Raw genomic sequence first — 12,774 nt, 5'->3', positions numbered from 1 at the left:
ACAAATCCAGGCAGAAGGGGATGGTTTCTCCTAGAGGATTGCATACGTCTGCTCATGAACAGGCAGAACAGCTGGGAAGGAGTCATCACCAAACTCAGAGACAGAGATGGACATCCAGGCACACGTCCTCTGGGCAGTAAACCTCAAAATAGTGACCAAAGTGGTTTCAGGGGCATTTTGGGATTGCTTGTAGAGGAATTTTGGGACAAAGCTCAATGACAGTGTCAGCAATGAAAACACTGTGTTGCTGAAGGAGATGGTTTTACTGGGGTGGCAGGAAAACAAAAAGAATCAGAGCTGTCACCTCTAAGTGGACCTACTCCCATCTGCAATCCTGAATTAGCACATCTTCATGCCACCACCATCCAACTCCTCCTTGGTCAGCCTTGTCTTCCCTGAGGACTTCCTTGCCAGCTGCACCTTAGGCTATGTGTTATTGTGGGCTTACCCTCCTGCATCCTCCTCCATTGCATCACCAGTGGTCAAGCTGAGTCCTATGACCTGGCACTGTGACAGCAATCCAGCACGGGTCCTGTCCCTTAATTCTGCCCCTGAAATCACAGAGACCACAACGTACCCATAACACAGATTTTTCACTGGAAAACCAACACCTTGCCCCAGTGTTGCAGATGAAATAGGAGCTCCAGATTAAGATAATCCATGTTTAAGAATAAAATAGGGTGCTTTATTTGGCACAAAAAAAAAGTATGGTCTAAATGGACATCTGGTCTAAATGGAATTAAACAAGACCCGAGTTGTTTTTTCTGTGTAAAGCCCTAGAAGGTGTGTTCAGGCAATGACAGCAGGGCTATAAAGGGACCCCAGGATACTCATACCCACACGATGTAGCCATGGCCATACAGAGTTTGCTGCAGTACATGGGCTCTAGCTCGCTGCCCTGTTTGGCAGCAGGGCTGGTTGCTCTCTTTTACTTTCTTAGCAGCTTGAAGAAGTCGGTTTGCCGTTTGCCTCCTGGACCACGACCTCTTCCTCTGATCGGAAACTTGAATGTGGTGGACCTGAAAAAGCCGTTCCAGTCACTGACAGAGGTAGGGTCTGAGCGAGCAGACAGGAGGGAAAACGTGCAATTTGTGAAGCAAGAAATGCAACCAGGGACCTGGAGATGTGATTGTGTTTACATGGTGTGGAGGGCAGAAATGAGATATTTGGTGTACAGGCAGGCTGGCAGAGTGACTTTACTTTCAGAGGTAAATACACACACACAGATGCATTTATATATATAAATATAATACACACATTCCTTCCTCTATTTACACATAAGGGTAAATTCCCTCCCTGCAATTATCTCCAGACTGTTGGTGTTTCAAGCCCCTCAGAGGCTGCAGGTAGAAGACTCGAGCTGGGCTGGTCTGCTGACAGATCAGGACCATTTACCATCAAGAGATGTCTCACTGCAGACAGACCTCTCCCACTGAAGGAAAGAAGGAAGGAAGGAAGGGTATCATCCCCATAGCAGAGGAAATGGAGTCCTATGCACGTTTATTTCCAAAGCTAATTATACCCCTGCAATGCAAAGGGATATAATTGCCTCCTCAACCCTTCTCCTGCACACACGCTGGCCAGGGTTAATAAGACTTCATGTGTGGGTTTTATATGTCTCAGTAAACAGATTGCTTCTCCTTATGCAGCTCCATGGATACTTTAATTTCTAACATAGAAAAAGAAAGACTTAAATATTTTAAAGCCAGACGCAATGTTTGTTTTAGAAAGTGTCTGCGGTGCGCCCGTAGGGAGGTGGGGACAATTCAATGTGAATTCAGGTTTCTTCTGGTTGCTGTAGAGATGGTTGAGGTGCCGTGAGTGACCTGTTACATGCCCTGTGTGTGTGCTTACTGAACACTATGTCATGGGAAACCCCGTCCCCAGCAAACTCCTTGAGCCCACCTGAGAGGGCAGGGCAGACACCAGAATTGTCCAGTTAGTCATAGAAAGTACAGAATTCCTATGGCAGTCACACAGTGTTCCTCTGCCTTGATTTATGGTGCAGAGGATTGTGCACAGCACAGTTTTGATGGGCTTCTGGTCCTGAGCTCCCATCTCATTGTAAGTATGTTTGAGGGTGCCGGTATGGAAGCGGAACAATTTTTGGTAGTATTGAGGGATTTTATGATACAAATGTCATGTGAAGGCACCGGACTAATTTCCTATAATCTACCAAGCAGCTTTCTTTAGGCTTTCAGGCCTGCCACATCCAATACTTGTGTTGCTGAGAAAAAGCAGGGTTGATGCCAAGAAGTACTAATGCAAAGAAATGACGGGGAAGGCTGAGAGGCGGCTGCGATTCCCTGCTCCTGGCTTTGCCACATGCTCTGCGAGCTGCCAGGGAGGAAAGAACCGGTGTTAATATTATCTTCCAAGCCGTCAAACCACCGTTTGATGAAAACAAATTCAATTTGTCTGGTGTAATAACAGGAGCTGCTTCTAATCTGAAATTCAATTTTCAGTATGTATCTAATGCATAGCAAATGGTAACCCAGGCGCATCGGAAACAAGAAGACATTTGGAGCGGATGGCTCGCAGTGTGTTTAAACAAAGTCTAAAATACCGAGTGAATGATTAGATTGTCAAAACCACCCTTCTGTGTAACAGATGATTCATATTTAATCTGTTATAAAAGCCTAGAGCTCCTGTGACATTATCTACAAGAATATGCTTCCTAGTCAGAGTCAAGTTTCTGGTGGCCAGCAAATAATTTTGCAATGACTGCAACACTACCCACCTTGCCATAATTAGAGACAAGTGCTGTCCTGAAAGAAAGAGTTATTGTCTAGCTTTGTTTTTGTAGTGTTTGTGGCTTTAGCCTCAGAGATGTGTGCACGCCCGTTTGCCTCAGGTCAACAGCATTAAAATAAACAGGCCTGCCTGCTAGGGCATTTTCTAACCAGCCGCCGAACGGTAGTATCGCTACGCTGGCCTGTTACTGCAGAACACCACAGGAATGCAATGGCATTTTATTGACTTCTGCTCTGATTGGAGCGGTGATAGCAGACACCTTGTTGTGCAAACAGAGTGCAAGCAGAGATGCTGGTAATTGATAGCTGTTGCTCATTAGTTGCATTACAGCAGCACCTGGAGACTTCAGGCAGGGCTGGGAAGGTCCTTTCGGGTGAGAAACCACCTAGGATGGCTAGTACTAGCATTTGGGTCCAGATCTGGTTTTGAATAAACGTATTTATTCACCTTGACAGCTCTCCAAGGTATATGGCAACATCTTCACTGTGCATTTTGGACCCAGGAAAGCTGTGGTACTGGCTGGATACGAAACCATCAAGGATGCCCTTTTAAATCATGCTGAAGAGTTTGGAGAGAGAGCAGAAATACCCATATTTAGGAAAATGACACAAGGAAATGGTAAGTGGCCTTTTGGTTGGTTAGTTTTTGTAGTTTGTCTATGTTCCATGTATTCTAACAGCAGAAAGTATCATCCTCTTATAGACTGCTATTATCCGTATAACGGTATATTGAGCAGCTTTTATACCAGTGTTTAAGAAGGCCTTACAAACATTTAACCACGGGTAACATAAAGATGTTATACCTTTATTTTAGGCATAGCATTCAGCCATGGAGAGCTATGGAAAACTATGAGAAGGTTCACCTTGTCCACACTGCGAGACTTTGGAATGGGAAAGAGAACCATCGAGCTCCGAATCCTGGAGGAAGTAAATTCCCTCATTAAATATTTTGAATCCTATCACGGTGAGTGTCATGAATTTCGTCCAGAGACAGAAAACATCTATCAGAACAATAAAGCTTAATAAAAGATTAACTTAGAGCAAATGGTATCACATGGTTAAAGTTCAGCATATGCTGAAGTAGGTTATTAAACGGAGACCTTAAAATATTGACGCCCAGTTCCCTGCTATGCATTCTGGGTGGTGAACGAGTTTTTTCTTTGAGAGCTCAGGACTACATTTCCGTAGGAAACCAGACTGAAACGGGCATAATCAGATTGTCATTTCTTTTCATTGCTTGAAATACAGGGAAGCCATTTGATACGAAGATGATACTCAACAATGCTGTATCCAACGTCATCTGCTCTATATTGTTTGGAGAGAGGTTTGAATATGACAATCCTGTATTTCTAACTTTGCTGAAGCTGTTAAATGAAAATACTAAGCTGTTGGGTTCCCCTATGGTGCTGGTAAGAGCTTGATTTTACTTCTTAGCTTTTAGGTTTTTTGAGGATATCCAATTGCCTATGTTTGTCCTCCTGCCCTCCCACATCTTGCTTCTCAAGGCAAGAACAAGAACACTGTCAGCCAACCAGCCTGTACTGAATACATCTGCGGTTCTGTATCTGTCACACACAAATTCCCAGGCCTCTGGGCTTAGTCTGTGAAGCTTATTAGTAAAAGAAAAAAAAAACACAAAGTCTTTACAAAAGGAAACATTTCGCCCACTTTGAAGGGCAGAAGCACAATGTCTCTCATATCAGAAATCAGCTCTGAAATGTCACCTCAAATCTGCCTCCCTGTATTACACCTTCAGTAACTGTCTTAGTTCTGCTTCTCCTAGAACCAGGTTTGACAAATTTTCTTTTGTTTTGGCTACTGAAACTGAATCTTAGGAAACTAACAGCTGATATAAGCCTGTTCCTTCCTGACACAAAGCTTTGGTTTTGAATGCCAGTGGAGTTGTCTTTCTGAGCCGCGCTGAGGTCTGCGGCAGGCTGTAACTCCAGACTGGCTGAGCCCAAAAAGCACCACCTGAGCACAGGTCAGAGTTACACACTGTGCACAGACACTCTCCCGGGACAAGGCAGGGACTCATGCAGAGGCAGAACAGAGAGAACATGCTATTTCTGCAGCAACTCAACGTTGCTTGGACTGTACAAGCTAATGTGGGGTAATTATGGCCTGAAATGTCAGGGCATGGGACAAGGAACCAGCAGTGTGATTTGAGATACCAGTATGTGTTCAAAATGCCAGTTAACCGTAAGACTTCTCTTGCTCCACAGTTATATAATTTCTACCCATCACTTGGATTTCTTTCTGGAGCTTCCAGGACTGTGCTACAAAATGTCAGTGAACTGAATGCTTTCCTCCAGAAGCTCTTCCAAGCACACAAAGAAGAGTTTAATGAAAATAACTTAACAGGCTTTGTTGATGCCTTTCTGATGAAGCAACAACAGGTACTTTAAAGCTAAGTCTTGGAGTCTTTCTGTTCTCTTAGCTCTGACTTATTAGGACTGACCATCTGTCAGGGACTGAGGGTGAGTGGAAACAGAACCGCAGTGAGCAGAATATATCAAAGCTCATACTCACAGTGAGCTGTGCTGTACTCGCTCCGTAGCTCTGCTGAAACTGCTGGTTAAAGTGATCTCGTTGTCAAGATGTCCCACGTGGGTGAAGTAAGTTACCACTCAGCATATGTAAGAAGATCATGTCAAACTCTCCTGCAAGAGTCATATAGTGATAAACTTAATTGCAGTAACTAAATTCCGAGTAACCTAATATCTGGACCTAGGGATTGCACATACGCCTGGGACCAAACAAATTCCATAGAGGGTAGGCCCTAATGCTAAAATACTAAATGTTTAGTTTCCCAGAGAGTATAAAAATGGTGGCAACACAGTCACATATTGCTATCACTTGCTGTAGAACTTATGGCCATTACCATGTATATTTTGAAGGAGTCAAAGAAACCCCACGCTATGTTCGACAATGGAAACCTGTTGTTTTCAACCCTGGACCTCTTTGCTGCTGGGACTGAGACTACTTCTACGACTGTGCGCTGGGGTCTTCTTCTGATGATGAAGTACCCAGAAATTCAGAGTAAGGCTGAGAAGTCCTTGTGTACAATATACTGTTGCATGCTTAAGGCTTTGGTTGTGGAAGGGAGTGGAACTCAGTCAGTGTTGTCTAGAGTAATTATTTTGAGTACTCTGAGAGAGATAACAACCGTTGACTTTACAGAGGAATTTTATTAAGCTAGATTGCAATAAACGAGCCCAGCCAAGTGGGAGAGGCTAAGGGCCAGTCTACAGTTACAATAAAGCTCCCCCATCGTTATTCTCCTGCAGGCTATGGGCTCACGTCAATAAAGGTCTCCTCAGGAGCTGATTCTGATCTGGCTTCTGTTGAAGGCCACAGGGCAAGAAAGGTGTGTAATCAGAATCAGGCCTGGGGTGTACTGTAGTGACTCCGTTCAAGCTCCCTTGGCTCAACAATAAACCTGAAAGAACCACAGCATACCCTGACTTATCCACTTCTGCTCTTCCCAAATACCCCTCAAAGTTTTCCCTTTTCTTCATCCTGGCCAAACTGGAGGCCATTTCAGTTGCAAGATAAGAGAGTTATCAGCTTCTTAAATCATTTCCTCCCTCCAAGGAAAAATTCAGGAAGAAATGAACCACGTCATTGAACCAGGAGAGCTGCCTAAGCTGGAGGACCGGAAAAAAATGCCTTATACAGACGCAGTGATACATGAAATACAGAGGTTTGCCAACATTGTCCCAATGGGTGTATCACGGTCAACTCCTACCGATGTGAATTTCCAAGGTTACGTGATTCCTAAGGTGAGCTTTGAGGCTAGCAGCTTATGCTGCACAGATTCCTTCTAGTTTTGTTTAAGGCAGACAAAAAGAAAAAATATAAAAATCTAAAGACACTGTGCATGGTTTAATCTATGACATGACCCTTTGCCTTAGATCCAGGGTACCTGTTAGAAACATGCACTGGACTGTGGTCTGTTACAGCTGTTTGTATCCAGAATAACCAGAGAGTTTCGTTACATCACACTGGTTTGAATCTCTTGTGCCAAATGTGGAACCTCTACTTCAGCACCTTTCTTTAAAGATCTGACTCTGTAAGAAGGGAATGTTCTGTGGTCCAAAAAGAGAGCAGCAGCTACTGATAACAGGCAGAGCTGCAGTGGGGCAGGGAAGCATCCCCCAGTTCTGTTTGCCATGGCTCAGTCTTATTCGCCTCAAAGAGGACAAGAGGAAAGGGCCTCAAGATGTGCAAGGGAAGATTCAGACTGGATATTAGGAAAAACTTCTTCACCAAATGGGTTATCAAGCATTGGAACAGGCTGCCCAGGGAAGTGGTTGGGTCACCATCCCTGGAGGTATTTAAAAGATGTGTAGGTGTGGCACTTAGGGACATGGTTTAGCGGTGAACTTGGCAGTGTTAGGTTTACAGTCAGACTCAATGATCTTAAAGGTCTTCTCCAACCTGAATGATTCCATGAAAAAAGAAAGCAGCCTGGCTCAACTAGCTCCAAACAGCTACCACAAGTCTCTTTTATCCCTTTCAGGGTACAGAAGTTATTCCGCTGCTGACCTCGGCTCTGAATGATGAGTTACACTGGAAAACCCCGGATCAGTTCAACCCTTCCCACTTCCTGGATGCTGATGGGAACTTCATTAGGAGAGAGGCATTTATTCCATTCTCCATAGGTGAGAGAGGTCTGTGCGCACCACCTGGGGTTCCCCCCGGTTCCAGGAAAGTGTGAAAGTCAGGCACATAGAACATAAGATAAGGGATTTCTGGTCATTTGGCCTGCCCACCATTGCTGTAAGTAACCACCTCTTCTTTGGGAGACCTGAGAGAGACTAATATACCCACAGTCACTGAATGGTCTCACAGACCTACAGGCTTCTGTGTGGTTTGAGACCAAGTCAGGAGCACCTCTAATATACAGAAAGAAGGAAGGAAAAATTTCCTACCTCAGCAGCCTGCTCTTGCTCCATGTGGCTAAACTGTACATCCAGTTTAGAAGGTGTCAGACATCAACACTTACAGTGCTGCTCATTTATTTCTCTCCTGGTTGTTTTCAGGACGAAGAGCTTGCCTTGGAGAAGGACTGGCCAAAATGGAGCTGTTCCTCTTCTTTGCAGGCTTGCTCCGCAAATTTGTTTTCCAGCCCCCTCCAGGAGTGGATAAGTCAGACCTAGATCTCACTGCAGATGTTGGCTTTACCTTGAACCCCATGCCTCACCTGGTTTGTGCTGTGCCCTGTGAATGATCAGACAACATGGAATTAGTGTAGTGAACACTTCAAACTTGAAAGCAAGTCTAGTTACAGGGGAAAAAAAAGCTGTCTGTACCTGAGCTTTAGGGGAAGCAAGACACAGGGCACTGCTATTTTTCTCTCATTCATGCCATTCTTTCCAACAGCTCTTGTGGTGTCTGGATAATGCAAACACTCAGACACCCCTGAGTGCTCTCAGAAGCAGTGTGATTCATTCCTGGAACAGCACATCAGAGATGCAGTTTTCAGGGCTGTTTGAAAGAATGACATGGTTTCAAGCCTTCTCTATAGATGTAACCCATCAGAAACTCTCCCCTGAAAGCCTCCATGGGGAATTTCTTAGCCCAAAAGTCCAAACTGTGTAACAGAGGTGATTAGCAATGGCCTAGCTGGAGACAATAGACACTTAATGGATCTAGAAATCCCCCCAGTACGGTTGTTCAGCTCAGACTGAGCTTCCATTGTGCGATACAACCTGCCTTATCTTTATTACAGAGTCCCAGACACGAGGGTGTAACATGGGCTGATGCCAAGAGCCGGGCACAGGACAGTTATCGGAAAACATCTAAGTGGTTTGGGAAGTGGGTTCGTTCCAACTCACACTAGGCACTTTATCCTGAAGAGCCTATTTATGATGGGGCTAATCTAGCAGCTTTCTGCTTCTGCTAATAAAGGCATTTCTACCACTCCCTCACCTCTCCTGGCTTCATGCTTCTGGCACCTGTCTGATCCCTTACTGGGCCAGCTTAGATCCCTAAACTGGCAGAAAATGACCGGCCACAGAAAGTGAATAGTTCCTGAATCAGCGTAGCTAAAATGGGACAGAAGCCTGCGGCAGTGTGAGGGTGATGGAGCCTGGGGCCGGGCAGCAGGACTGCCGTCCTCCCATCAGAGAGCTGGGAGAGGCTCAGTCCTCTTCTCCACTTGCACTTCAAGAGCTGTAGTTGCTCTCTAGATCCTCTCTACCCTCCCCAGAGAGAGAGAGGCTCTTTCAGCAGATGGTTCAACAGCCGTAAGGTCTGAATTGCTCCCTCTCTCCATTGACTGCAAGGTGAACCATCACCCCCAAGCTCCTAATTCAAACTTCAATCTCATGTATCAGGTGTTTTCGGATGAATAGGAACAATATTTTCTATTTGACTGAAAATGGGGCTTAAACTCTTTAGAAAATGTTGCTGTCTGTCTTCAGCTCTACACCAGATACACAGTCCCTGGCATTTCCTTGGGTCAGGGATAGGGACCAAGGTCTCCAGGCAGAGTGACAGCAAATACCACTGCCACAGGCTCCCATGGGAGTTCTATGCTCAATACACAGCAGGAGCAGGGCCATCGCAGTAAGAACTGAAGGCAAAATTTTGGGGCTTTCAGAAGTGCTTTGGCCACGTAGGTAGGAACTGAAGTTACAAATGCACATCTGATAACGCTCATGTTCTGCCAGGAGGGATTCTGCATCGCTATCAAGGCTGATAGGACTTTGAGTGTAGTCACTGTGAAAATAGATGTAAAACTGGTAACAGAGTCTGGAAGGAGAAGCAGGTTAGACTTTGCTACCAAGTAGGTCACCTGTACCTGTAATTTGTCATATGGGGGTCTCCGTAGGAAGCTGGTGACACCCCAGAGCTGTCCTACAGCAGCTGTTTGATTGCTACAATTAATGATTTATTTCATGTAGCAGCCATTAGGAGTAGGAACAACGAGCTGTACCCGCAAGGCTATGCCCATCAAGGGCAGCGTGATATGTGTGTGAAATCTGAATGACGGGGCAGGTAGACAAGAGGAGGCTTCTTTATGTGCTGAGAAACAGGCAGGAAACCACATGTGGGTCAGGGAGCAGTGAGTCACTGAACATGCTTTTGTGTTGGTTTGGATGCAGGTAAGGCAGGTTAGGATGAAAAGGACGGTCTTTGTTTGGCCAAGATACTTCACACTAGCTTTAGTTCATGCAGCTGAAGGCAGCACGCTAATGGTTGTACTACCATGTACTTGTGTTGCACTTGTACATGCATCGTTCTTTGGGGCCAGCTCCAGCTTCTGGGTACATCTCAAGGAGTCTGCTCCACAAGCTATGCAACAAGAAAGCCTTTGCTGCTGCATTTGCTTACATTTGTTTTGCTGCTGCTCTATTTACAGTCTAACTACTGCAAGCCTGATAAATAAATATTTTGCTCTGTTGCTGTTAATCTCTCTGGTGTTGCAGGATGAGATTGATTTTGGGTCAAATTGATAAAGTTGTACCACCTTTAATACACCCACATTAGAGAGGTGAGCACTGGGCAACATGCAGCCAGAACACGTTCAACAGCACAAAGAGTGAGCAATACTCACAGCCATGAACAGCTCAAAGGAAATGATCGAATTTCTAACTCCACAAAATCACAACTGAAAAGGTCTTTTTAATACTTAAATAATTGTCCTCTTCAAAAGTATCTCCTATGAAAAATCATATGCACAGTCCGTGTGTCGATGCAGTTTAATTGTGTAAGAGACCTGGGACCTCGGAGCTCTGTTAGCAAGTCTACACTCAGGGCTGTATCCTTGTTGACTTACAGGACTTAGAGGAACAACTTTCAGAACTCACTATTGGATGAATTAGGGAGTTCTCCCAGATTCCCAAGCTGCTTAAGACATCATGCAAGGCTTTTCCTTGCACTGGTCCCAGGGAGACAGAGAAGCAATTGAGATGGTATTATGCTCCCAATACCACATTTCCAAGAGGTTATACTGACTTTAGGAGAAGTTGGGGCAGGAGGAAAGAAAAGTGATGATGGAGAAGGAAAACCCTTCACATGCATACTGGCTTGGAAGATGTGGTTGTTTGCTTTAAAGTGGAGGCCAAGAAAAGAATGGGAAGAGTAAGGCCATGCAATGTCCCAGAGAAGATGAGTCACCTGCTTCCGTGTACCTTTTCTCATCACAGAGGCACAATGAAAAATTAAAGTGAATGGCAGTAAATTGAAAGCAACAGAAGGAAACAGAATTTTATGCTAGCTACAGCCTTTCGACACTGCAGAAGGGATGCAACTCCGTACACTTCAACATAAAAACTAGACTCCAAACAAGATTAGGAAAAAAACATTTTCTTGGCTGGGTAATATATTAACTTACAGTGCCCTCAGAGTTCCCAGGTGCCCGGGGCTGGCGGCTGTCAGAGACAGGACGTGGCTCTGCATGGCTCTCTGGTGTGGCCTCTGTGATTCCCGTGGCTCCTGCCCTTGCTTGAAAGGAACTCATTGCAGTAAAAGCCAGCAGGAGGTATCTGAGGGTGCAGTCCTGGATGCACTGCTGGTCCAGAATGGGATTGGTGGTGAAGACACAGAGATTTGGGGAGATTTAAATTAATTTACTGGCTGGCTCTGGCCAGGTTGTCTAATGAGCAGTACAGTGGCTGCACTTAGGGGTTGGTGGAGGATGCCCACGCTCCATGTCCTCACCAGCACCACCTGGTTCACATCCTGTGGCAGGGGATTGCGACGTGGGCATGAGGGATGGAGGACAACCCTGCTGCGAGCACCCTGAGGGGCCCGGCTGCCCCAGGAATGCACCCAGAGCTGTGTCAGTGCCTGGCAGGTGTTTTATGCTGGGCTCTGTGTGCTCAGGCAGGGGAGCACGTAGCAGCGCGGCTCTGGAGCGAAACACGTACCAGACACATTATTGAGACAGGAATTTCTTGTCATCGCAAGAGCTTTGCTTACCTTTGTCATTTTAATGCATTGCACTCAGAGCCTGGTTTAAAAAACCCCGATACACTCCCCTCTGGCTTTTCAGAGATAATTTGTGTCTCTTTCTGAAAGGCCTTTTTGTGATTTCAGCGGCTCCCAGGGCAAGGACGAAATACCAGGAGAGCGGCAGCAACACGTAACTTTTGCACCGCAGGGTGCTGCCGGTCAAAGCCCTGCGGGAATAAAACATTTTGCAGAGCATGTGCCATTGCAAGTTCTCATCGCAATGCCCACGCTCTGCAGCCTGTGCCAGCCCTCATCCTTCTTGCCTTGTCTTTACAGCCCCTTCCCTCACTTGAGCAGGCAGGGCTGAGTCATCCTAGGCATGCTCTGGGGGAAACCGTTGCCTCCAGCCCATTTCTTGGAAACTGATTTTTTTTAAAAAAAAGGCCCAGAAGTGTTGCAACACACTTGCTGCTTCTGCTTCTGGGCGGCTGGTGTGCTGTAACATCTCCATGCAACCAAGCAGCCGTTTGCTTTGGGACCGTGCTAACCGTAGCCATGCCACCCTTCACATTAGGTCCACTTCCTTCCCTGCCTTCTTTGCATTTGCAAGGCTGAGGACCCATGTTTGCTGAATAATGGCCTTTATAGGATCTAACCTTTGGATAAATGTACCTTTAGCCTTGTGCTTCCTGCTTATCTAAGACAGCTCTTTCTTCCCCAAACAATCTTATTCCATTGACTGTTTATTCCCAGTATCCTCCTGAAAATCACTGTTCAGCCAGGTAGATGTCAATTTCTTCTGCAGAGGATTTAAACTTTTATGACAGATGCAAGCTCCAGGTGTTTCGTATCTTTGGCTTAAAATAATCCCATTCTCCTGTCTTGTTCCCCTTCTGAAGCCTGCCAGGTCAGCTGGCTTCTTTAACTTCATTCATTTCTTCCCTCTGCCTCCTTAGAAGCTGCTTTTGCAAAATGAAGAGTCCTCCCAGAAGTTTCAGATGTAATTTTGTCTTTCCATTCCACTCATGAATCCACTCATGATCACTTGATCCAAGCTAATTTTCCATGGCTAGCTATTACATGTCCTCTACTTCAGACACAAAGTCTGCAATCA

At 45.5% G+C, this 12,774-nt stretch overlaps 1 protein-coding gene across 1 annotated transcript; it reads left to right on the top strand.

Annotated features, from left to right (window-relative positions):
* Positions 1 to 781: 781 nt before the first annotated feature.
* LOC104480059 (cytochrome P450 2K4) lies at positions 782 to 7,989 on the top strand. Its single transcript, XM_010120881.2, has 9 exons — positions 782 to 1,049; positions 3,210 to 3,372; positions 3,568 to 3,717; positions 4,002 to 4,162; positions 4,979 to 5,152; positions 5,654 to 5,795; positions 6,351 to 6,538; positions 7,279 to 7,420; positions 7,802 to 7,989. Exons 1-9 carry the CDS (start codon positions 852 to 854, stop codon positions 7,987 to 7,989), a joined length of 1,506 nt encoding a protein of 501 aa, XP_010119183.2. The 5' UTR covers positions 782 to 851.
* Positions 7,990 to 12,774: the final 4,785 nt, after the last annotated feature.

This window comes from Chlamydotis macqueenii, chromosome 15 (genome assembly GCF_036417535.1).
Source record: "Chlamydotis macqueenii isolate bChlMac1 chromosome 15, bChlMac1.mat, whole genome shotgun sequence".
Taxonomy (NCBI): Eukaryota; Metazoa; Chordata; class Aves; order Otidiformes; family Otididae; genus Chlamydotis; species Chlamydotis macqueenii.
Note: the sequence above shows the minus strand (reverse complement) of the source record. Positions and strands in the feature narration are given on the sequence as shown.